The sequence below is a fragment of the Periophthalmus magnuspinnatus genome, chromosome 16 (genome assembly GCF_009829125.3).
Source record: "Periophthalmus magnuspinnatus isolate fPerMag1 chromosome 16, fPerMag1.2.pri, whole genome shotgun sequence".
Taxonomy (NCBI): Eukaryota; Metazoa; Chordata; class Actinopteri; order Gobiiformes; family Gobiidae; genus Periophthalmus; species Periophthalmus magnuspinnatus.
The window spans coordinates 13,407,647-13,434,601 of NC_047141.1; the positions used below are offsets into that span (position 1 = coordinate 13,407,647).

At 38.4% G+C, this 26,955-nt stretch overlaps 1 protein-coding gene across 1 annotated transcript; it reads right to left on the minus strand.

Moving 5' to 3' along the window:
• Window positions 1–5,379: 5,379 nt before the first annotated feature.
• Window positions 5,380–26,955, minus strand: rspo1 (R-spondin 1). Its single transcript, XM_033981160.2, has 6 exons — window positions 26,746–26,955; window positions 20,657–20,943; window positions 15,320–15,514; window positions 13,097–13,240; window positions 12,355–12,573; window positions 5,380–7,234 (listed from the first exon to the last, which is right to left on the minus strand). The coding sequence occupies exons 2-6, from the start codon at window positions 20,745–20,747 to the stop codon at window positions 7,074–7,076; spliced, it is 810 nt and encodes a 269-aa protein (XP_033837051.1). The 5' UTR covers window positions 20,748–20,943; window positions 26,746–26,955; the 3' UTR covers window positions 5,380–7,073.

Below are 26,955 nucleotides of genomic sequence, written 5' to 3' on the forward strand. Positions count from 1 at the left end.
TTTTCAAAGCAACTGAGCCTTTGAAATGATCCCAAAGCAAAACCTACATTCCACAAAAAATACCCTAACTTTTCTTATCTTTACTGGATTTATTAAAGTGAAAAAGAACTATACAAATGAAAAAATCACTTCTTTTATGATTTGAAAGTTGGCAAGCAGGAGCCAACCTCCCAAAAATGCAATCCACAACATTCAAAATTTGCAAGCAACTTTTCAAAACTAGAAGCTTGTAGTCACTATAAAGAAGCGGACTTGGCAACTTTGGTTACAAGAGATATAACCTAAGAGCAGGCTTAGAAATGCAGTCTTCCTGGTTGAATGCTTCAGTTTCAAACAGAAAAACTACACAAAAGCAATACGTTATTTATTCCAGCCCGTAATTAACTGCACCCGAGACGTTTTTCCACGACTAGTTAAATGTTTATCCTCCATTAGTTCTGGCCCATTCGCTTTACCACAGCTCAGGGCTCAGAGCAGCTGGAGAGGATGAGCTGCGCGAGTGAGTAACCTCCCAGCATGCATTTGTGTCCCAGGCTGACTCTCCACTCTCCATTACCCACTGCCCTTGTGCCTTTGGGCCAGTGTGTCTGTGGCTTGGCGCAGTTCTCCTCGGCGTTCACTCCCCACTGAGGTCAGGAGGGGTTGTTTGTACAGAGCTCTCTCAGGCTGTAATGAGGAAAACAAGGACAGTTTTCCACAGTTCAGGGTCATGTCCACTGCGTACAACATAACTACAGCTTATATATAGGCCTATATATTAGAAACACATTTTATATATTAAATTACATCTTTGCTTCCAACCAAAATAAAAATTACAGCCATGAAGAATGTTTACAGTTGGAGAAATAGCCTGCCTTTTGGTTTAGTTTAATGGGGATAAGCAAAGCCCCTGGAGGACACCCACCTAGACTTTTTGTGGACATCCTAAACTTTATTTATGTATTTATTTTATTTTTTATTTTTTTGTTTGTTTGTTTTTATATATTTATTTATTTGCACTGGTGATACACTGCAGTAAATACCAAAGATACACCAAATTTTTGTTTAAAACAAACTCTCCAATAATACTTAGAAAGTCTAAAATCTTGAATAATACATAACATAAAACCCATAAAAATTTCGTTTAACATAACTTCTACAAAAATATTTTCTTGGACAGGAAGTCTGTGAACGTGTTGACTTTATTAATGACTCCTCTGTAAGTCTGAGAATAGACTTATTTGGACAGGCCCATCCTTTTTCGTGTTTAAACAGCTCACACCTGCACAAGACACAGACTGTCAATGGAAAATCTCATAGTGAAGGGCCATTACGTGTGAAGGATCCCTCACAAAGAAGAACATGGCGTGAAAATGCGTCATTAGAATAAATGTCTGTACACTCATCATGTCTAAAGCCATTTCTTATGATATAATCCAAAAGCGCTTTCCTGGTTTGCTGAGGCTTTTATTTTATGGAATTATATCTCCCCCTGTTGGTGAGATGTTGAAGTGCATGCTTTCGAAATTAGGACGTTGTCAAGAAAAATAAAATGAAAACGTAAGGAAATACATCATTTAGAAGATGGTCCTTATGTCAACTGTGTGGCAAACATTTTGAGGATTATTTACCTTCTTATCTTGTTGCCCTAATGGTATTACAAGGATTTAACAAACCACTATATTCTAAATCTTTTTGTTAGGACATTTTAAAACCTTACACAAAATATCACAGCAGCAGTTTGTAATCCATTATAGTAAATCTATCAGTCTAGTTTGGACCTTTAGTTAGCTCGACCCCCAGGTTGGGAATCACTGGCCTAACATAAGTTAAGGTTAAGCATGTGTTTCCTTTGTTATTAAGTAATTGACTAAATACAACTCTCTTACCAATCATATAGCCTATTGTCAACAACTCATCACCATACTTTATCCACTTTTTAATGTAAGATTTGTCTATGTTATGCGTAGTTATTCCACAATACCCCAGAAGAGGGCAATATACTTCCAAGCAAAGAGGACTACAGGTTTGGAGTATATCAGTGGCTCACATGTGTTTCAGACCTGTGCTTTGTATCATCTCATCTGAACAAACTCCCTGCCCTGTGTCTGGACCAAACACCCACAGTCACTTTTCTTCTATGTAGTCTGAAATGTTTCACGGTATGGTATTAAAATTATCTCCACGAAGATAAGCAAGTGACATCACCAGTCCAGATTACAGGTCAGATCTGTGGGGAGGAGACTCAACATTGGAATGCAAGGTTTTCAAGGTATTTTCTAACAGCAAAAGCAAGGCAGACCCCCTTCCCCCCCAGAAAAGTTAGATAGTGCCTCTTTTGAATTGTGACATTAGGAGTAATTTTGAGCACTTTTACTCATCTAATATGAACTATTTGGAAGTAACAACATACCCTGTCAACTGATTTTCCCAGTCTGTAATAATAACAGTGTGTTACAGTGTACAGTAATACAGTGTTAGTAGAGTGCAGATAATAATTAGAAGTTATTTATGTTATTATTATTGTTATTCATTATGTGAGATAATCTGTCACTAAAATAATCACATTTTGCATGCTTTTTCATTATTTTCTTAACTGTACTTTTACCTTTTAACAAAAAACAGAGACAATACCCCCTTAGACATTTCGGTGATTAAGAGATTTGTTGTCAATTTCCCAACTCTGATGATGTTCCACAGAAAACCATCAAGCCCCCTCCCTCCTCCAGAGCTCCAGTCTGTGTGTACTGTGAGGATGGGGGCGCCCATGGGTGGGGTGTATGATTCAGGGTGGTCAGAGTGCTCTCCTCACTCGCCCTGACCTCGCTCTCACCCACGCGATGACAGCAGACTTCTGGGAGACTTACACAGGGATTAGGCCATTTCTACAGAGCATTACCACAACACCCCAGGATGATGGTATCCGAGCAGGCTGACCAGGGCGTCTGAGGTGAGAAACTACTGCCACAACATAGACTAAATTTAAAGTAATATTAAAGCAATAGCAATCTCAATGTACTTTCCATGTATATTGATCCATTTTAAAACCAGTTGAGAATGAAGGTATGTTTTAACAATGGTTTAATAGGTTATGTTATCATCTCTTGTATTTCATATTTTCTCACCTTTGTGAAGGTCTTTTTCCGGAGCACCCTCCATTCCCAAATTGTGTGGCAATGACACAATGCCAGTTGTGTGTGTCTGTGTGTCTTTGAGCAAGACACTTCACACACATTGTGCTTCAGTCACAGCAGTAAAGGCACTGGCTTTAATTAAAGATGATCCAAATGACTACAGCATCTCATCCAAAGAGAAATTCTCTAAATTTTTCATTAATGCTAGCCATTTTCTTTATAAAACTATCGTAAGTATTTTAACTTTGGTGTTATCATGTTGGTGGATTATCTACCAGCTTGTCACCATGGAGATGTTATTGCTTGGCCTGGAAGGTTCCACGATATGGCAATAAACTAAACATTACCCATAGACACAAGCAAATGACAGCACCCAGGCCAAGTCACAGGTCAGATGCATAATAATGTGTTGTAATAATGCATGTTTTTTTTTGTTTTTTTGTTTAGCAATAAAAACACCTGCCATTTAATGCAATATCATGGAATATTCCAGGCATAGCGACACCATCTCTGTAGAGACATGCCAGTGGTGGATTCTCCACCAAGAAACTTAAGGCTATAAGTGCATCTTTAAAGAGAGGAAAATGGTTTAGCGGACAGAGACATTTAACGTTGTAGCTATTGAACAATAACTTAGAGAGATAAATGAGATGTGTCAGTGCAGCCTGTGCCAGACACTGGACAGTGCTTTGTACTGGCACAATGGAGAGATCTACACAGATGCAGTGATCCTTAAATGACGCAATACTCTCTTAGAGGCATGAAACGAAAGTTAATAGCCCGAGTCATAAAGTCATCCTGGCAGCATGACTGTCATTTCTACGGTTTATTTTGAAGAATCACCATTAGCATTAATTCAGTAAACTGTCGGCCAGTGCGTCGCATGGAGAGAGTGGGAGGTACACGGCGTCTACACTGTCTGCTGGAGCCAGCCTCAAAATTTATGCTCAAGTCGAGTGATGAATGTGTAATTTACAGCACACCCGACCGCTCGCGAGCTGCCCTCCCCTGGAATAATGAGAAACGGCTGCTCTGTTGCGCCCCCCACCCTTTCCCCCCGGCTGGCCACGATACACCATTAGTTTTTATCCCTGTCTCTGCTTTTACGAGCCGGGAGCCGACGCCAGCGTTTGGCCCTGATCAAGATCATCGTCCCATCACCGACTCTCCTCCATGCTGCAGACCCCATGGTGCTTCCCCCTCTTGGCCTCCCGTGGACCACTGTACCAGCCTCCAACGGCACTAATGACATCGCCTGTGCGCTCAGAGCGGTCAAGGAAAGGCTGCTTTTATGCCCTGTTCGAGCTATAGTCGCTTTAACAAGGCCAAATTTCGTGTATTGCTCTTAGTCTTCAAATTCTTCATTATTTGATATTATAAAGTTCTAGCAAAAGTGATGGGGTGAATTTGTTCATAGTGAGTGGAGCTATTCAGGGTAAAAAAAAACTATGTATTTCAACATCATTAGCCTCACAGTTTCTTCAGTATAGCTGTCAGCTTATATCCAGTGTAGGCCCACACTTTTTCAGAGAGATGAAGGAGATATTCAAAACCATGTCACCTCAGCGTCAGCATCAGTTAATTAACAGTGGATAGTATTTACAATTAACTTTTTTATAAAGGGAGCTCAAACCCCCAACCCCCTTACTCTATGCCCTGACTGACACCCCCTCAACACAGTGGACTCCTGCCACTTTCTCTGCACCACCATCACCCAGAACCTCAAGTGTGAGCCGACCATCAGCTCCCTCAGAAGACCCAGCAGCGGATGAACTTCATGCGGAGAGCAGCTGAGGAAAGCCAAGCTGCAAGCCCAGATGATGGTGCATTTCTACACAGCCACCTTTGAGTCCATCCTCTCCTCCTTCATCACCATGTCTCTAGTAGGTCAGATCACAACTGACCCTTCTCAGACTATTTGAGCCACTCCTTGGGTAGGCGGCTACGGTCCATTTGGACCAGAGCCTCTTGCCACAAAAAGTTTCTTCCCTTCTACTTTTGGACTCATGAACACTTTATAACACGTTTATAACATCACTTAAAGCAACTTTAATTGATCTGCTTGCACTGATTTTGTATTTGTGTACCTTGTTTTGATTTTATATTTACTTTTATTATTCATTGTTTTATATTGTTTATTCGCTGACAATGCAACTTCTATGATCACCTCACCACCTCCTCTGCCACCAGCAGATGGTATATAGAAAGTGTGTGCACATCAAACTGTGTAGTATGAAAAAGTTAAAAAGTAGCACAATATTTGTAGTTTTATGAACAATATCCCAACTTTATTGAAGTGTCTACAGAATAAGCTGTACATGTTGATAGTACTAATACTTCATTTGAGTAACACTGTGTGACATATTCAGCATCACAAGTTGTAGTTTTAGCAGGTAATGAAATGTGTAACTGAACCAAAGATTATGTTATTGCATTGCATTGTATTGTATAATATATGGAGTGCAACACCCATGGAAACATATAGCAAACATAACAGTCTGTCTAAAGTGCACATTTGCCTGGTTTTCTGGCATCTGTGAATCAAGAGTAGAAGGAATAGTTGTACAAATTTTCTGAGCCTGTTGGAAACATGGTTACAGAGCAGCTGATGAGTGGAAGGCTTCAGAAAAATCTGTGATAAATAAATGTGCATTATACAGCCCCAGGCCCTCTCCGTCCACCAGGCCTGTATTAAACCTTATGTTAAAATGTAAACACACATGTACATCTGCAGGCTCCACCCAAACCTTTTCGTGATTTCAAAGTTGAGCAACACCCAGACTTCTGGAGAACTGCAGACACATGCAGGGCTCAGACATGGTCACACATGAACTCAAATGGGTTACAAGTCAAATAGTTAGATTCAATACATTTGCTTTGCATCCATTTTAAGCATCTTAAATGTCAGAGCTTCATGCATAATTATGGCATAGCTGACAAAATGCCATTGTTATATCATTCTTCCAATTATGTGTCACTTAGCTTTTCCAGTTCACCAATTTGCCATATTCAATATTTACCAATAATCTGGGAAAGACAAGTGCCACCGACCAGGGATTCCACTGTAAAAGCTATGGGAAGTGTCTGGGAAATGTCTGAGAAGCCGGAAGTCTGGGTGCCCCTGACAAGTGCCTGCAGTCTGGCTCCACATAAACGGTTAGATTAGGATGAACTTCAATATATGTATGTTACTTTAACTTAACAGTTGACAATGGTCTTGGAATTAGGCTACATTTGGCAAGATTCTAATCTATATACTTCCATGTAACTGATGAACGCATAGGTCTGTGTTTTGTTTAAACCCTTCATGTTCAATACGAAGCAGCCATCACACACACTGAATCCATAAGTGCCATGCAAATCTGATTTGCTGATGAAAATGTACATCAAACTATAGGCAAAGACATAAGCTGAGGAGGATCCACAGTTCTTTGCTTCTCCTATACATTTTACATATTCGTCCCTTCACATATAGACATATATAATAGACCATCTGTTAATATACAATCACAAATATTTTCCAGTGCCTTTCTCTTCTTCTTCTCCTATAGTCCATATAGATATAAAGACATATAGAGTCTTATAGATTGCGTTATATCATGAACAGTGGATTGAGCAAATCCATTTTCCATCTCTCAAAAAAAAAAGAAAAAAAAAAATCAAATGAGAACCAGACTGGAACCAAATCCTCCAGACCAGCGGAGAGTCCTCAGTTTGATCAGATTGAGTTTTGGTTCACAATAGACGAGGATCAGCATGTCTCCGGAGTCACCAGTCTGTTCCAAATATCACATAATACTCCATTGTGTATCACTGTAGAGCATCTTCAATAACACATAGCAGCATGAAGTCAGTGGTCCGGGACACGACAGCTGTCAGTCAGAGTGTGTGTGGGGGAAGAGGCTGCGTGCTGGGGACAGTCTAAAGCCCAGCGGTCAGCAGCAGACAGGTGCGGGGTGCTTAGGTGACAGAGCTGGTGGTGAGGCTTGGAGAGGTGGTTGTCCTGATATGTCCTTTCCTCCTCTTGCCCCCTCCTCCTCGTCCTCCTCCTCGGCCTCTCCCCCGGGTGCCCTCTTGCTCCCTCCGGTTAGGGTTAGTTCTGGTCCCTTTGTTCTTTCCGTCTGGAAACAACAAAACAAACAACATGCATTAAGTTTTTGTATTGAATAAAATGCTCAGTTATGATTCAATAACAATTGCTTGAGACTATAGGATTAGTGGTTTACAAGAATATGGACCAGACTGTCTCTGAAACAGTTTAGCACAGAAAACCCCCCAGTGTGGGGCATGCACGCAAACTCTGCTATTGTTACACCATCAGCACTTATTGTTGCTAATGCTTTTGGAACACGCTTGGAAGGGTGTGCAATTGTTGTCACTTGAGCAACATGTTTTTGTGTATTTTTCACCAAAAACAAAACATTTGTGCACTTCAAACAAAGGCAGTATTTACGATCAATCAATTTTGAAATAAGGACAGGGGACGCAATCAAGCACTTATCTTTTGCATGATTCCAGTGAATGCTGGACAATTAGCTTGTTTTTACTGACTGATGTGTATTGCAACTTCAAGTAATGTACTGCAATTATGCATATATTTAGATCAGCAAATTTTTTGACCTACAGCTGAGTTTTCTTTATTATTAATTATTAATTAGAATTTTGAGCATTTTGTCTATAAGATAAGTGAAGACACTTGCAAGCAAATTTGAGCACATTTCTGCAGAGCTATATACTCTGATAATTGAGAAATATCTATATTTGTATTAAATCCCAGAATAGGTGCACATTCTTTGATGGTGGCTTGTTATATCTACACTAACCTTTGTTCTGTCAGGTGTCTGCTGTTTGGAGACTATTGTGTTTAGAAGAGGAGCTGAAACAGTAGATGTTTGTTATGAAGCAGAGTTTGGATCCAGGAAAACGAGTGCGCAGGGGCCAAGCCCTGGACAGTGTTCCCATCACAGACGACAACTGAACAGTCTATGGCGCCACCATCTTTGTCTACCGCGAAGCAGCACAGCCCAAAGCCCTGTTTATCTCTACAGTCCTTTCTACAAACACTCAGGATTCTTCGGTTTTTGAGCAAAATAAGAAAAAAATGTACTGTAGCCTCACTGAGAACGAAGGCTCAGGCGGTGAAAATCATTATGTGATGATGAACAGAACTCATCCTTGTCCAAATTCGCAGAGCCAATGCAGAAACATTTATTTAGCTTAGGCCAAGGTACACCACAACTGTTTTGTTCACAAGTAAACAGTGATGCTAAGACCCACACAGTAGTGCCTAAACAGGAACAAATTACAACCTACAGCCATTTGACGATTCGTTAGTAAACCCATTATTAGTAATATCATGTTGTACTCCTCAGCTGTAACCTTGGAGACATAATGCACATTGACATTTCAGACAATCTGCAAAGGCATAAAGAATCCTATGTATGTGGCTGGAACACAAAAAAAATAACTATGAAGATTTAGTTCATCGCATCACATTCTTGCTCCATCTGCTAATGGTAAAACACTGCAGCCACATAAAATATTCAAGCACTTCATGTACAGTATGTGATGGTACATGGGTATAGCATCAGACCAAGGAGAATGAGCTACTTACAGCATTAGCCATAGCAGGGGTAGAAGATTTGAGGACTAAAAAGTGGCAACGATTTAACAGTGTCATTGTGTTGTTGGACATGGAATAAAACTCCAAAAACATAATACTGAACCCTTTGTAAATAAATACACTATTTCTAAAAACGTTATGATTAACCATGGTGTATTGGGCTGAACAATGTCCCATATAGTCTGTTGCATTTATCTCAAAGGGTGTACACTATCTGCCTGTCTAGATATGTTTTTGCTTTGCCAAGAATGCTCCATGGTATGGCATTAAACGTATTCATCTTTCTGGTGACAAGTAAGTGCATGCGCCCCATAGGCCACGTTGTCAGTCAGATCTGTGGAGGATGTATGTTTTCCCAAGGCATTTATGAGTAATTTAATTATGTATAATTAAAGGCGCACTATGTGGATGGTCTGGCATTTACTTATGTCCATGGAGATGTTATTGCTTTGTCTAGATTATAAAGTTCAACTATATGGTATTTACATGGAGGCAAGGAGGTGACACAACCAGGTAAATTTACAGGTAAGATATATGGAGAGGAGAGCTTGCTCACAGTTAGATAGTGGATGTTTTTCAATGTATTTTTAAAGTGATAATGTGATTAAATGGCATACTGTGGGACATGCAGGCCAAGCAATAGCATCTCCATGGAGACAAGCAGGTGGCCCATGAAATGTTTGATGAAATGATAAGAGTTAAAATAAACACCGATACTCTTAAAAACAATATATCAGTTTCATTGTGTTTGGTATGAATGAGTAAGTGAAGCTTCAGAGCCACTGTTTAGTGTGGGAGCATTAATTAGAGCTGAGCAGATCACTAATGAAGCCCAGAGCAGGGATCCCTCAGTTTATGACAACCCTGATTGAACCTCCACCCTGTCCAAGCTAAACAATATCTGCCTGACAAACGCACTCACACATCCAGAAAAGTCTGTTTTCGCGTGAGACCCTTTGTGGAGCTTCAGGAAAAAGGGGAGAGGAAAAATGTGCGGCCAAATCAACACAAAGCGTGAGATCTGCAGACCACTAAATCACTAATGTTATACAAGGTCTGCCCCCTGTGTTTTACATAGCCAGCCTGCCAGCCAACTCCCACATGTGAGTCCACAGCTGTGCACACTGCAGGCACATTCTAACATCACACATGACACAAGGCAAAATGGATTCCTGTGCATTTTGGCAGCCATATGTATATGTCCTGCATCCATTATGGAGGAGAGGCATATCTTCTTTGCTTCAGCATATATTTAAAACATGGGTATGACTCATCACTTTTCAGATGACACTCACTTTCTGAACACGCCTGATGTCTGTACAGCCATGATTTATCTGCTGGTTTATAATATGTTACATGTGATTATACTTTTAAACTCTGTGCTAGAGCCAGAACCTAAGCATTAAACAGGGTAATGTACTCTTCAGTTCACAGTCTGTCACAACTTGCACTGGCCTGTACACCTACAGACATGAGCATATGTCTGCGAGTACGTTCTTATAAGTTTTAAGGCAGAGTGAACTTACTGTACAATACTAAAATTTCAAATTAGATTTCGATACTAAAAAAGAGACTCGATACTCAGTAGATTCCGATACCACAATGATAATAAAAAACACTCTTTCTTTCGACAATAGAATGCAATTTTCAACAGTGAATAGTAGTACTTTCTTTTATATTACCATGTGTTACATCTATGTAATCCTTCACTCATCCAGGTATGTTCCATAGTGATCCATGAGTGTATACTAGTCTATATGGTCTTATACTTGTTCTGATACAGCCCAAGATCATTCTAAATCCATTGAGGAAGGGTTTATTTCTGTCCTGTGAATGTGACTTTTTTGTATTGACTATCTAGTTTCAATACCAGCTTTAGTATCCATTAGTGTCCCATTTTCGACTTTTTACAACCCTAATGTTAAGGCAGGGTAATATGGCAAACCAGCAATTATTTTATTCAATTGGAATTTTTTCCTACCAAAAACACAGAAATATGCTTTTCAATTTTAATGTCATGAACACAAACATGATTTTATTCAGTGCCTCTTAACACATAGTTAAATTTTTCCTACAAAGTCTGAGCTCTGCAACAACTTGTTTTTAGTGGTTGTATTAAAAAGCCCCAAGTTAACCACTGACAATATGATACAATTGGACAGTCCAATTGCACAGCCCTATTGCATAGTTAGTCACTCAAAGACAAGTAAGTAGAAAATTACCAAGTACCGGTCAATAATAAAAATAAATATGTCCCCCTACTGTGTCCTCTGTAAAAGGACTGACCCTGAACATCTTGCCAACGTTCAAAAAGAATTCAACATTGATATAGTTGATCCTACTTTAACGGGGCCTATAATAACCATAAACAAGAACTTCAGCTGAATACCCTGCAGTTAAAGCAGTGCTGGCCGCTTACTTAAAAAAACAAGTTCCATTGGAGCCAGAAAACAACCTGGAGAGGGCCAGCTACTCACCTACAAACAAGCACTTGGAATGTATACTAAGACTAGGTTTTCCTCTACAAATCTCTAACATGGCATTGTTAGCCATGTTACAATTGAAAAAATGACATCCATTCAGTTCACAACCTTGATATGATACAGTAAAATATAATAACTTATGTTTAACAGTGTAGTAAAACCAGCCAATCTGATTTTACGTGCACTTTATTTCTCAGTGCAAACTGTACAAATAACTCAGGATTATTGGTATTTCTGTGGCACTGCTCGTCTAATAAAGAGGGAACCATTTGCGAGGGGTTTATTGTCGAAGCAGAGCACAAGGCCAAGAACGCCTAACAAGCTGGAGCCAAAGTGGATAAAAGACTGTAAACCTGTAGCAGAGGCGCTGATATGTGGAAGATAAGTCCCTGTGAACCTCAGGCTGCAGTGACCCTCACAGTGCAGCGTTGTTACATGAAGACAAGTCAAAAAGATCAACTTGGGCCAATCTAACCAAACCCAACACACAGGTCACAGACTCAAGAAACGCTGACAAACAGTAAGTTTTTCCACAACACACAGATGAATGGTTTGTATACAGAGCACATAGATTAGAGTTCATTAATTTGCCTTTCACAGTTTCATCTTACAACTGAGCAAAGCCCCTTTATGATCTATGTTCAGGCTGAAGTAATATGATGTGGTGGGGAGACTTCCAGAAGCTTGAGAACAACTTTGACATAGTATTTTACACAAAGTCAGTTGGATACTGCTTCGTTAAGATGTACATTCAATGTACGACTGCCGTGCAGCTACTATTTTTGATAGAAAAAGGTTCAGATTCAAAAGTATCTATAGAAATTCTGACACTGGATCTTATCACTATCCTATTTTTTATCCCTCATGATGGAAGTTTATTTTCTACATTTACCCAGCCCTCAGTGCCTTTGGGGCAACCTGTCAGGTCTACAAGAATGGCTCTGAGGATGCCAAATATCTAGATGTAATATCCTGTAAATACAATGAGAAATGTATTGTGGTTTGCCATACCAGTATTGTAATAAGTGTAATGTGACAGTGCAAGATTCATTCTATAAAGAGTAGCCCTTCCCAAAGCCTTCTATGCTCTATACTTCAGTTTTTCATAGTTTTTTCCTCTGATATTAATATGTACCTTTGACACAGGGCGTCTTGATGACCACACACTTCTTCTTCTCGGTGAGCGGTGTGCAGACAGGAGACGGGACAGGGGAGGGGCCAGTGCTGGGGGTCAGGCTCAGTGGCATTCGGAACCTGCTTTGGGAGCCCTTCTTAAAGCCACATGTTTTGTTTTTCTTTGCACAGGTGCTCCACTGACTCCACTCCGACAGCTCGCAGTCTGCAACACGAGGATCTGACACACAAGAACACAGCTCTGCCTTATGTTCTATAGTACAATACAAGTAAAGTAGCAGGTAGACATGTAATTCGTCCATTGTTTACACTACTGTTAAACGAACGACTTTATAAAACATGGTAACTTATTTTGAGTTGTTTAAATGTGCATTCATTATACAAAACATCCCTGTTTAAATAATTTTTTAAAATGGGTTGCAACTAACTCACCTAGATGACTTGTGGAGGAGAATATCACTAACGCTGTCTGTTTTCTTTACTTAAGCTAACTTCAGTTTTGTCCCCTACAAGGCCTAACTGTATATGCCACATTTGGAACTAATACTCGCTCAGGCCAAAAAAGACAAACATTTACTTCAATATAATAATGATGTCACTGACTGTAACACAAGCCTTTGATCAGGTCTACAGAGATCTGCAATAATATATGATGAGTGAGATAATAATCGAATTGCTGAAAAGCTTGATAAAACAGTAACTTTATTTACACTGACTGAAGCTAAAATGTTTGGGTCACTCACCAGTGCACTCCATGGTGTCATTGGCTGGCTGCTGGCCTGGAGGGCAGCTCACGTAGCACCGCCCACTGTGTGAATACAAGCCCTCCTTACATTTTGTGCAAAAATTGCGATTGAAGCATGTTTCACAATTGTCTACTTTACACTCTGCAAGACACAGGGAGACACAAGTAAAGAATTAAATCAAGCCATGAGTCATGGTCATTAATTCTGCTCCTCTCTTTGCTTCTATTTTAAAAAGCCTAATGGGTCTCCAGGGAGAGGACAGCATGAGTTTTATGTCCTCGCAGATTTATTAGAAATGAAACACTCGCCCTTCCTTTAAACACATGCACTGCAGGCCCGGGTTCACTCAGTGCAGTCAGACAACACATTTGAATCACATCACAATTCCCAAGTGTAAGGGCATAGGGGGACTAGCCACTATTTTACATGAGATGATAAAAGCTTGCACTGTATGTGTAATGTCAGTGTTAGTCACAATTTACTGGCAATAGTTACTGGTGATGAATATCTTAATGACTGCTGACACATTGGTAAATGGTCAGATTTCATACAGTGCTTTTCCACTTTCAAGGCACTCAACAACAATTGTTGGGCAATTGGGCGATTGTTTTGATAAGCAATGCAAGATGTGTTTTATCCAGCATGAAATATTGTGTTCTTGCTGTCATATTAAAGCTTTGTCAAAGAATCAATACACTTTAATAATCATAAACTCCACTGATCAAAACACTTATTATGTGGGCTTGTAGGCTTCAATCCTGTCTGAGCAGCTTTCCCTACCCCTCGCACTCACTCTACTGTCAAACAAGCACCTTTCTTCACTTTCACATAATTATGACTTAGTGGAGGATAAAAAGCAGACTCCCACGCTCCATCCCAGATCCATCATTTTTTACATCTGGACCAAAACAGTCGACCTTTAAGGCTTTTTTCACATCTATATTCATCTCATTCTTGTTTACTGAATAATGGCACTGTGCAGCTGTCTTCAGAGTGAGGCCAGGAGTGATCTAAGAGTTGCCTGGGAGCTCCACTTTCTCTCCTGCTGAACGCAACGACTATATTAGAGCCCTGACAGCTAAATATGACAGCTCTGAGGCGATAATGTAAGACAAATGACGCTAGGAAGACTTTGAGAAAATTATAGGATAATAACAGTTAGTTATTATAGCTTTGAAATATCCATCTTTCATCAAGTCTATGGACATATTTCTACTCTAAATTGTCTTGGTGATTCAAATTTTGATAAATATTTGGAAATATGTGCCCACTCGCATGATCATATTTTACCAGAATTCCCCATTGCATACAGGATTGGATACAATGTGAGAATGTAAGCAAAAACAAACAATGCCATGACAAGGAGCTGGCACAAAGTGTTATGATAGAGCAGGCGGTTTGTCCAAAACAAACCAGGGGTATTAGAGATGTTTGGGTTGGGGTTTAGCACTGATCCTGTTTGTGCTTTGAACACAAGAGGAAACAGAACTTAGTAATCCTTATTGGCTCCAAGTGTGAGGCTCGTGCTTTACAAACCACCACACAAGTACCACAAGAGGACCACATTACTGAAAGAGTTTCCTGAGAAATTCATGGAACCAGTAAGTGGTTTTCCATCTATTAAAACACATATTCCCAAATAGAACAGTGCATAGTCACATAATGTCTGGCATCTTCAGCCACCCACAGTTACTCATCCATGCACGCATTTACCGCATTTGTGTTTTATTTTGTGGACAAATTTTTTTTTTTCTTAGTTTTCAACAATGTCTTATTTGTAATTGCAATCCAATTTATCATAGGTAATACTATAAAAACATATTAGCTGGTTGACGAAAACTATTATGGATATAGAAAACAAAATGTGATTCAAAACATGTGATTTTAAAATGAAAACAGAATTGGCGGACTAATTTAAGACTAAAACTAAGAATTATTACAGTCAAAAGCCTAAGACTCACACTAAAATCAGATTTCTGAACACTGCTTTATACATAGGCAAGGTGGGTATACTGCCTTGCCCAAAGACACAACAACAGCATGCACTGGTCAGAACTGAGATAAAACCGCTGACCTTGAGGCTCTAACCTCTTAGCCCCATTGTTTGTCTAAATGTAAGTCAATTTTCTATCCATATCTTGTTAATAAATTGTCATTTCGATTAAAATACAGTTAAATTGAACAATTTCACAAATAAATGAAAGACCGAATGGGACTCACGCGTGCACCTGTTGTTCCCCTCGGGGTTCCTCATGCCGAAGTATCCGGCCGGACAGGAGGCCAGGCACACCCCAATCTGCCGGATGTCATTCCGCTCCAAGAAGATGAAGAGCTTTGGGTTACACTTGACACAGCCGTTGTACTCGGAGCAGCGATCACAGCCTTTGGGACAAGACGGGGGCCCCTCTGTACTGACTACACAAACCCAACACAACATGAGGCAAAGATGAGTTAGTGATCTCTGCAAGAAAACCATTGGTGAGTTTAAGATAGAATCATTCAAGAATATTCTAAAGTCCAAAAACATTTCATATATGCTACCAATCAAAAGTTTGGACACACCTTTTCTTTATGTTTCTTCCCTGTTGTAAGATTAATTACATTGTAGATTGTCACTGAAGGCACTGAACATATGTGGAATGTAAACAAAAAATGTAATCAAAATAGCTCAAAACTTGTTTCAGATTTAAGATTCTTGAAAACAGTTACGCTTTGCTTTTATCACTGCTTTTGACAATTGGCTTTTCTTGACCCTGACAAGGCACACATGTGATGTGCAAACCATTTCAGGTAACATCATGAAAATAGTAAGGTCAAGGGTTAGCAGTGCTGCCTGAATATAAATAATACAAATATTTAGTTCAGTTATTTCACATTTTTTCTTTGTTACACAATTCCATGTATCTTGTTTCATATATTTGACATCTCAAGTATGTATCCAAAATGTAGAATGTAGTAAACTCAAAAAAAAAAAAAAAAAAATAGAATGTAGAATGGGGCAGCTAACATAAATATGTTGGTGATTCTTGAGAAAATGGATGGATGAATGGATGGATGGCATTCTACATTTATGAGAGTTATATGCCTTTGTAGAGGAATGTCTGAGCTGTAAGAAATGCAAACAGTTTCTGAATCAAAACATAAAAAGGGCATGTTTCTCAATATATTTAAATTATTGTCAACTCCGTCAGATACACTAAAAACACATGAAATTTTATTTCAACAAAATTTTTACTTAAAATCTATGCTGTAATAAAAAATATTAATTGTAATTTTATACTTTTATAATACCAAAATACCAATACCAATTTCAAAAAATATTTTTCTATTTGAATATAATTATAAAATACATTTCTGTAAATAATCAACACAAATCTATAGATTTCAATGTCCTTTAGTACTTAAACCATAATAAACTGAATTGCCAAAGTCAAGTTTCTTAAAAAAGTTAAAAAAAAAAAAAAAAAAAAAGATGCTACAGTTTTGAAAAAAAAAAAAAAAAAGATGCTACAGGTTTAAAACTAATCATACTTCACAGCTGACAATTATTTATCTTATCTTATTTATTTCTTAGTGACTAGACCAATTCACGTCATGTATTACAACAAAATTTTGTATTTTAACAATATTAATTTTAATTGTCTCACATCTGTATTTAATATTATTGGCATATAGAATAGGGTGATGTCATCTGAAACACAGCAATAAGAGAGGAATGTCCACTCTTCCTCCTCCATCAACCCTGTCTCTCTGTCTGCATCCACCCTTTATTCTCCTCTACCTATCCAGGGCTCTTCTAGTGTCCATCCCCTTCTCCTCCATCTCCTCCGCCCCTCTGTTTCCCGATGGTGATTTTAACACTTTACATAGCATTAGACCCTTTGAAACACTAGTGTCACAACATGATTGGTCTATAACAGGCTCATAATATAAATGACAACTAACAATACTATTTCAATAGATGAAACATGTAATAATCTATTCAATTCAAATTACAATTTTTTGTTAAGAAAACTGAGGAAAAAAACATTTCATTCTTTACTAAGTTGGTGGGTTTGTAAACTCCATCAGCGACCTCTCAACTTCATCAGACATGAAATCTGACAGAGTTGACAACTGACAGAGTTGATAAAAATGCATATATTTCTCTTATAAAACACTTATGGTACACTGCAGATAGTTGGAACAGCAGCTAGCTGTTCCATTTATGGGCTGCCTTTATGACCTCACTCAAGACTTAGACTCACACCAGTATTAAATAAATGTATCATAACAGAGTGACAGAGTTGACACATTCCAGCTGTGATGGCAGAAACATTGTTTCAACATTGTTGGTCTTAAATTTCAAAAAGTGTAAACGTTAACAGACTATCTGTAGTAGTGCTGCATTCAGAGGAGTAAGGGTAACAAATAGAGCCCTTAAAGATGAGGTTAATGAGGCTTTTGAAAATGTCTGACGGAGTTGACATAAAGATGGGTGACTTGTAATATAATTTAATGCAATTCTATTCCCATCATTACTATTTTTTTAAGCAGATGAACACCCTCACGTAGGAAACACAAATTACAATGACTTCAAAATTTTCATTTATATTTACATCAAATTTGTTCAAAAATATCACAAATGTCTCCAGTATACAGATCTCCCTTCATTCTTACTGTATGTATAATGTTTTGAAAGTCTTTTTTCTACAAATTGCTATGTTTTAGAGAAGACCTGTTCTGTCTCGACTCTCAAGAATCAGCAATATCCAATTATTGTAATACAGTGACTTCTTGGGTCTAGTCCATAATATAAATTAGGTTCAACATTTGTGCTTTTACCTTTTAGACTTTTCATAGGAAAGTATGACATCATCACATTGTAGAATCTCTAAAGCACCATTAAAAAGGTGCCATTGAGATTGTGCTACCATCATAAAACAAGAGTTAATCTAACCACAATCATCTCTGTTTGGGGGAATCGCTTTGTGTTTACCAGAAAAGGGCTCGCTGGAGATGTTTAGCAGATTTTTAGTGGGAGGAAACCCCATAATTGGAGCTGACAGCCAAATACAGACATGACGCAACAGCAGATCAGCGGAGGGCATGGTCATAAAACTTGAGAAGGAAATGGACTGTACTTTCAGATTAAACTAAAACAATTGAATTTCCACTTTTATGAATACAAAGAAACAATAGAATATCTGAACTTGATTTTTTTTTTTGCTGGAAAGCCTACTGAGATGTGCAAGTTCATTTCCGCAGGGATCCAAAAACATAACACAAATAACAAATAGACACAAATAGACATTATACAAAGCTTACAAAGTTTACATAACAAAACAAACAGATAGACAAAGTTGCTCCCTCATGCCTCCCTCCAGCTCCTGCCAAAATACATCATTTAAAAAGTTCTATTTGAAAATATACAATCAATAGAGTTGTGAGAAGGATATTTTGTCATTGTATTTAGTCACAGAACAATAGAACATTTCTTACAAATGTTGCGCAGTTGGAGCCTGAACTGTATGATACTCCAATATATTCCTTTGATATTCGGAAAGCAAATGTATTCTGAATCCCACCAAATGACAAATTTGTACCAGATTGCAGCCAGTCTCAACTTGTATTATGAACACGCACTTCTATTCAGTCACTTCCAAGCATTGCCAATATATATATAAATCTATTCACTATCTTCCTAGTCAGACTAAATATTAAATAAACACTGAAATGAATCCAGATGCAATTTAAACAATTTAAAACTATCTTGGGTTTGTCTTGATAAAAATGTAACAAATAAAATACATTAGGTTCTAAAGTCATAAACAACTTTATTCCTCTTGGACAAATTTGCCTGAGTAAGGGGGTATCGTCAGCGACTTCCATATTAAATAGAAACTTTTTAGCAGAATAACATATAACAATAAAGTGGATTGTTATATACTTAAAGATACATCCACATCCATATCTTGAGGCATCTGTTGGCCTGATATGTGAGAATAATACTAGCCTTTCTGAGCACAGTTCCTCCAGATCAGTTCACTTGCACATGTGTTTTGCTGCTGGGGCCAGTCTTGTATTGTACGACTCCAAATCTCTGGGGCTGAGCTTGGCATTGACTGAAAGCTGCTTGTGTGTAAAGGAAGAATTATTTCAAAGCTAACACTAACAGCAGCAGCAGCAGCAGCAGAGAAGCCTGATCTCTGTGGCTGCACCAGGTCCAAATATTCTCCCAATAAGAATGGAAACGCAGCCCAACTCAAAGTCTACAAGTGTCCGCCATGGATTTGAGGAAGAATCCATCATAATCCCTGTGTAAAGAAGTCTCAGGTCCATATAAGTTCTGAACAAACTCACAGAGAATGAGACCTGCACCAAGTGTTACTTCACTTCTAATCCAAAAGAATGATGTTTATCTCAATTATGACCATTCGAATGTGAGCTAAGGTGCAACCATGCACTGAAACTTGGCAACTTCCCGTCAGTAGTTTCTGGCAAGTCAGGACAAAAAAACAAAATAGCACTGTGCACAATTTTAATAAAAAGCGATGCAAGTATCAGTATACTGACAAATTTTGTTAATTTGGCCAAAATCACGAAAGACACTTTTTACCTTATTTAAAAGCATTAGAATACAGTAAGTACCATCAGCACTACTACATTACAGCATGTAAGTAAACGTGTAGTTAAGGTAATTACCCAAGTAAACATGCCACCTGTTTAGTATAATATAAAACAGGGAAGCATCTGCTCCTACAACTCTATGTCAAGGTCAAGGATTTAAAAAAAATATTTCTAATGGAAACATAAGAGCGATGAAACTAAAGAGGTGACAGTATATTTACACAATCATTGTAAAAAGTCTGAGTGGGGGTTATGGCAAAACATTAATATCAAATTTTTGAGGGGACCAGATCACAATTGCGATTTCATCACAGTTCACGCACACTTTGTATTTTGTAAAATAAATAGTCATCTGTTTCTTCTAAAGTTCACACTTGACTGTGATTGATTAAATCCAGCTGCCACTCACTCAGAGCCTTACAGAGGTTAACCAACTGGAGAAGTGGGAAAAGGTGCCTGTGTCTGACAGACTGCAACAGGGATGAGATCATGATTTGATTTGTATCACCAAAACTAATACTGGCTTATAAAAAATCAGGTCAACCACATTATGGAGGATGAGAAAGATGCATTTACTATGGAAAATAATGTAATAACAATGTTTGATAATAATAATATGCATATGGATGAATGGCTTAAAAGATGATATGGGGAAAGAAAGACCAAAAGACAGGAGAAAAAATTATATTTAAAAAAAAAAAAGTCAGTCAATGATGGTTTTCAGATTTTAAACCATCCGACCAGTTATATTAGTGACTAAGCCATAGAAATTGCAATACAAATCCCCATTTTAATCTTATTAATTTTAGCTGCCACTCATCTCTACTAAATGTTATTGGCAGATTACATCACAACATAATTCAAATGTATCACAGCACAATCACACAAAGTAACTCAATACTCTTGTGTCTTCCGTATCATGCGAGTGTATGTGTATGGAGGACTCACCTCTTCTCTGGCATCTGACTTTGGAGAGCCTGTCGCTGTGACCCATGGAGCTGAGGAAGACCATCGCCAGCGCCACCAGTCCTAACTGCATAGTCCCTGGTGCCCCCCGGCCCACCTCACCACCGGGCGATCAGCTGACAGGGCTGTGGGGCTCTGGGCTAGTCCTCTCCTCTGTCAGCCCGGATCTGTCTCACTTGTGTCAGCGGGATGCAGCACTGGTTACAAGTCCAAACAAGCCCCGCGGCACACTGAACCTTGGCACTAGAGCGAGTGGAGGAGAGCTGAGGCTGTGGGGAGAGTGAGAGGGAGAGGGAGAAAGAGAGAGGGAGAGAGAGAGAGTGGTGGGTTATCTGTAACGCTGTTTGTTTGAGCTCATGGGGAGGTTCATAATGACACTGCATAAAGTTAAAACGTAACAAGTGTGCATTTTCTTTGGTTAAATATGCAATTCACGTCACTATTCTAAATCAATGAAGCAAAAATGCAAATATCTTCTTATTCATAACTTAAAATTGGCCATTGGTTAACTTTTTTAAATGGACAAAAAAAAAAACCCCGTAAAGAACAGTAAAAGAAAATTGTGTTTGTCATTGGATATAATATGTTTTCTGCTTGGATTACTGCCGAAACATACTCAGTAAAAATCTCTGTCAAGTAGTCACATAAGAAAATTATTTTAAATTCTATACATTGTTATTCAGTTTTGCCCCAGTCAATCTTTCAAATAAATGCTATGACCAAATTAAACAGCGTAGTGAATTTATAGTCTGCAAAATGGCGTAAATTAAACAAAAATGTGTAATAGATCACTGCAACAGTCTTTGCATTTTAAACCCCACTCCTTCTCTTCTCTTTAAAAAGTCCAGCTGACAAGGGCTGATCTTGTCGGGGAGCTGAGCCGAGCGTTGCACAGTGAGTTTATTTACTTTTAACACGTAATGAGTGAAAATGTCAGTGACACCTTGGAGCCTCGGTCATATTTATAAGACAGAGCCAGCGGAGCGAAGTGGAGTGGCCAGTGTCTCAGCACCTGTTTGTGGGTGAGCAGAGCGATGAGTACAGACCAGCCTGGACCACGCTCAGAGCCAGGACCTCTTTCACAACACAGCACTCCCACCAAGACAGAAACGCCAACAGCCTACCTCGGCCCCATGCTATCTGCTCCTACTGCATACGAGGGAAAATACTGAGAAGCTACGGAGCAAGATAGTCAGCCAGCTCTTTGTTGATTCTCGGGCAATTTCCTGAATGTCTCTACACACTTTTTACAGTGATTCACATATACATCTGTCCTGTCCAATAAAGCTTACTCAGGGAAAAAAACTAAAAAAACTAACAAAACAAATCTAAAAAAAAAAATAAAACAGAATACTGAGAACTGTCAACAAAATTTTATTTACCGTGATATTATGAGAAAGGGTGGTATGAGACACAATTTCCACAAAAGGAGTTTGGGTTTACGAGAACAAGACAAAAAGAGATTTTGACATTATTTCAAGTAAATAAATAAATGTAGATCAGATCATGATTTTGGCCTCATCAGTTTAAATTTACTGTACTTAATAATTTGCTCTTTGGGACTACAGTTTCACAAGAAATATAAATTGCCGGCACTTAATTTTTAACTCTACATTTTTTCCAATCTAAATGTAAACACATGGGGGAAAAAATCTCACATAATTGTACTAATTTGTGCACAATTTTCTGGGAATTTTGTCTTGCGAGATCTTGTAACACATCCGAATGAGTAAAGTAGAAATACATTTTTTTATTCAACATAAAGAAAAGATCATGCTAAGAAAACATTTACATTTATACCCAGGATATTATTTTTTAGTACTGTAACAACATTGGCAAGATTTTGTTCTAGTGACAGCATCAAATGAATGAGTCACAGAGATATATGCAGTCTGCTTTTCTTCCAATCCCAAAACTGGATGATAGAGAGGGTTGGATGAGGAAGGGCATCTGGCATAACATCTGTGCACGGCAAGATATAAATCACAAAACTCTCAGACGATATGCAATATGCTTTGCCAACTAATAACAGCATTTTTTAAATAAATCTTGAAAATTTGAATAAAAAACTATGAATATTTAATTAAATTTATTTTTTTTACTACATGCTTCCTTTTTCAAGCCAACACTAAAAACAATGCTGACAGTTTACCTAAACCTTTCAAGTAGAATTTAGAGAGCCAAAAGGGGCCAAGAATGGGATTAGTAAAATAAAATGTTGACACTAAAATACAAAGAAGACATCAAGTGAAAAACAAGGCAATGCCTAGGACAACTTGTGGTCCGTGTGAGTCATGCTGCTCAAGTTGTTTTGTCATTTGAACAAAGAATGTGCTCTATTCTTGGTTTGATGGTTAGGGTGTTTGGCACAGTCCTAGTTTTAAAGTGGAGCTATATTGCACATGAATAGTGGCCTGCTGTCCATGAACAGTGCCTAAACGTAGATGACCACAGTTGGGCAAATTTAATGCAACACTGGGAAATTTCATGTTCTGAATGATTGTTAGCAGAGTCGCAAAGTAAATTGTATAAAGTATTATGTATATTTGGTATATTAGTTTGTACTAGGGTGGTCAAAAGTATAGAATATCAGATAATAATCCATACTAAAAATACTATCAAAACTAGATACTCATTTGAGCAGGTATCCATACTAAAAAAGTCACATTCAGAGGACAGAAATGATACTTTCCTGAATATCTTTAGAATGATCTTGAGCTGTATCAGCACAAGTAAGACCACATAGACTAATATACCCCCAAGGACCACTATGGAGCCTATCTGGACAACTGAGGGATTACACAGATACAAGTCTGCATGCTAATATAAAAGAAAGTGTCTTTTTAAATTATCTTTGTGGTATCGGAATCGATATTTAGCATTGCATACATTCCGTAGTATTGAACTTGAGTTACAAATTTTAGCATTATGACACTACTTTGTACACCATAGTCTTCTGTTTTCTTTAGTGCAACTTAGAATCACTGTATTGCATTTGATCTTTAGGGGTAGTTACAAAACTTTCCAGCAGATGGTGCTAGACCTGTATCTGCTGACAAGTCAAACTGAACAAAGTTTGCTACCGCTACACCTCCTATCTGAATTAGAGCCCCTTATTGACTACAAAAGGACATTAAATGGAGAATGACTCACAAAAATTGATGGCCATTTTGATCTCTGGAGATGTCTTCTTTTTAGATAAATTTGCATGGTCTTTTTTAAAGATAAAAAGATTTGTTTTTTACCTTGGCATGTTTAAGTGAACATCTGTCACCTTCCTCAGAAGCATTATCTGACTGATGTGGCGTGTCACTTATCAGCTGATCTTCCTGGGTGTGGCCAGAGTGGCCACACCCTTCTCCGCCTGGTGGTCTCTGAAGCATGTCCTAGACATGTGGGAGCATAAATGTTCCTTCATCTCTGTTTAGAGTTGTTGTTCCCCTTCTGAGGAAGGTGATATATGCTCACCGAAACACGTGAAGGTAAATAACAAACTTTTTTGTCTTTAAAAAAGAACACACAAAGTTATCTGAAGATGAGTACACAACAACATGCGCAAAAGAAGCAAGACACAACTCAAGGTATGCACTTGATGAGGATACAACATCATAAAATGTTGAAAACCCATTTCAATTTTTTCTGTGTTAAGTGTCCACTCCAGTAATAAAAGTTGCCTAGTAAAATATCGGATTATCAATTGGATTGTTTCCTCATTCAGAACCATCGCAACACTTTTACTCACTCATCATTCTGATATATCTGTGCTCTGTGTTGAAGTTCTCTCCTTCAACCGTTAAATTGTGTCCCTTTGCACAGTTGGCCACATTGGACTGAGCTCAGTGAAACTAAGCTGGCCTCATGAAATAGTCATCAGATTAAATTGCCCCCTTTGTAAGTCCTAAGTTTGATCTATCAATTATTCATGTGCTGAAAGGGAGCTCCCACACTGGGAATTTATCGAACTGGAGAAGGTGCCACAACTCTGAGCTCAGAGTTACTAATGCAACCTGTGCAGGCCTGGGCTTTCTGCTCTTCACAAAGAACCTATTACTGAAAAACTAGACTATTTTGTAAATGTATGCGTAAAAGAGGATTATTGGAAGTAAAATACTCACAAGAGAAAGTAATAGAAATAAAAGAAAAACAAATTTAAATCCTCCCTTACACCTGCATTTTGGAATTGTTCACCTGGCAGTACATCTTCTTCTTTTTCTTCTTCTTCTAATATTTTTTTAATGTAAGATAACAAAAAAAAGAATTGCACAGTGAACATCTTGCACCGCATATATAACATGAAAGATGAAGGACATTCTGCAAATTGTCGTTGGCAGGCCATGTGGGCAGTGTCATGTCTAGAAACAGAACAGCAGTACAAACAATGTTTGGACCAATGACCCTCTGACTGGTGCCAATTTGATGCAGTTGCTACTTTTATAAAATCAATATTCATCCAATTTCCCACTGCACAATCTAGAATACATTTAGTCCCTTTTTTGTTTGCGTATTTAGTGTTCTTTGTTAAATGTAACACTTGTGGGTGTCACATCCAGTCAGGCTGAACATTGATGGCTCATTCAAACCATATTTAACATAGTTTGTGAGGATATCCAAGATTGGTGTTATCCAGCACTGGCCACAATCAGAAACTTGGAGGGAAGTGAGGAGTATTAGGAGGTGATGGAGAAGAAAAGCTGAGGGGGAAATGAGGTGTTGATTGGTTTTATATGAAGGCAGAGCACGACAGGACCCATACATGCAAGCATCCCCAAAGCTGTGGCTCATTATCAGCTTGTTGTGGCTGAGGGGAGGACCAGGGGCTGTGAAAGGACCGCACACGGCTCTTTGAGGCAAAGACCAAGACTTCCTCTGTCCCCAGCCCGGATAGAGTCAGTGAGGTCAGAACTCAGATAGCAAACCACTGGACAAACCAGTGAGTTTTAAAATTTCACTGAACAGTATTTGTTGACAAGTTAACTAATAGTTTAGGGATGCACCAATCCAGCTTTTTCAGTTCTGATACATATTTGATCCTATGACTTTGTAAGTATTTGTCGATACCTGGTGATAACCTCAAAATACCATTTATTTCCTTAAAGCAAAATCAACTTCTGACAATACTGATCTATCTATATCAATTTATATGCCCAATAAAGATATCGTCTGAACAATCCAGCACATTTTTCTGAATTGGAGCTGATATCCAATACCAATATCGGCGCATCCCCCACAGCCAACTAATTATTTTAATAGGATTTTAAGGATTATAAGATTTCTATGCACAAAATGGAGAATATGTCAACTGTAACTTTGGGAGTGACTGGACAGTTTAATCTGCCTTTTCACTGCTGTTGAGTTCTCTGTATACAAGGGCTAGTTTTAGTGTGAGATCCTATATCTGAGAGGTTTGCCACTGCCACACCACACCCTTTTCTCTGATAATTGTTAATTGAGGCACAGAGCATGGCTTTGGTCAATCAGAAAATGTCTCCACTTTACTACATCCTACTATTTAAAATGCACAGTGTTATTTAACACAGCATCATGTATGTTTAATTACTTTTATAATAACAGGCTATAATGAACAGTTGGCTTTATGGACTTTTACAGATCTATACAAACTTTTTACATTTTATCATAATTCTTAAGCTAAATGTTAAGTTTAAGTTAAATAGCTTAAATCTTATTTAGGTAGGCCTTTTTCAGACGGAAAAGACCAAAGGAGATCAGCACTGTTTGACAAAAAATAAATCCAACTGTGTGTTTGTTTGTTGTTTTTTTTTTAGAAATTAGAATAGGCCTGTTTCCTCTGAATTTCTTTTTTAGTAGCCCAAGCATACGTTTTTCAATTCGAACTTAAAAAAGTTACATGATAACAGACATAGGCCAAGTAATCTTTCAAAAGTCTTGCAGTCTATTACAAAATACACCAATTAGGTTAGAGTAGACAAACACATGTTGGCTAATAACTAAGTAGTAAATAGTGAAAATGTGCAGGGTTCTTGCAGATGGCACTAACTGTTTTCATTTTAGAGAAATAATCATTTAATTGCCAAATAGTGAAATCCACTCACCTGCGCACGTGGCCCATGAATATCGTCCCGTGTTTTTAAACAAAAGTTGTTCCTTCAGAAAAATCCGAGCGGTCACATCGTTACGTCTCCTGTGGCATCAGCCGCACGCTGCTGTGCACGTGACTTTAGAAAACGCGAATCATCGCCGCGGACTTCAGGACAAATGTCCCGTGTGGCGCAGTGTGTGAGTGGCGCTCTTTAGGTCCTCGC

Bases quoted from the DNA above. Each gene is read 5' to 3' on its own strand.
- rspo1 (XM_033981160.2), bottom strand. From the start codon at position 20,747: ATGCAGTTAGGACTGGTGGCGCTGGCGATGGTCTTCCTCAGCTCCATG. The intron at 15,515-20,656 runs GTGAGTCCTCCA...GGGTTTGTGTAG, and splicing joins AGTCAGATGCCAGAGAAGAG to TCAGTACAGAGGGGCCCCCG. The intron at 12,574-13,096 runs GTGAGTGACCCA...CTTGTGTGTCAG, and splicing joins TGACACCATGGAGTGCACTG to ATCCTCGTGTTGCAGACTGC.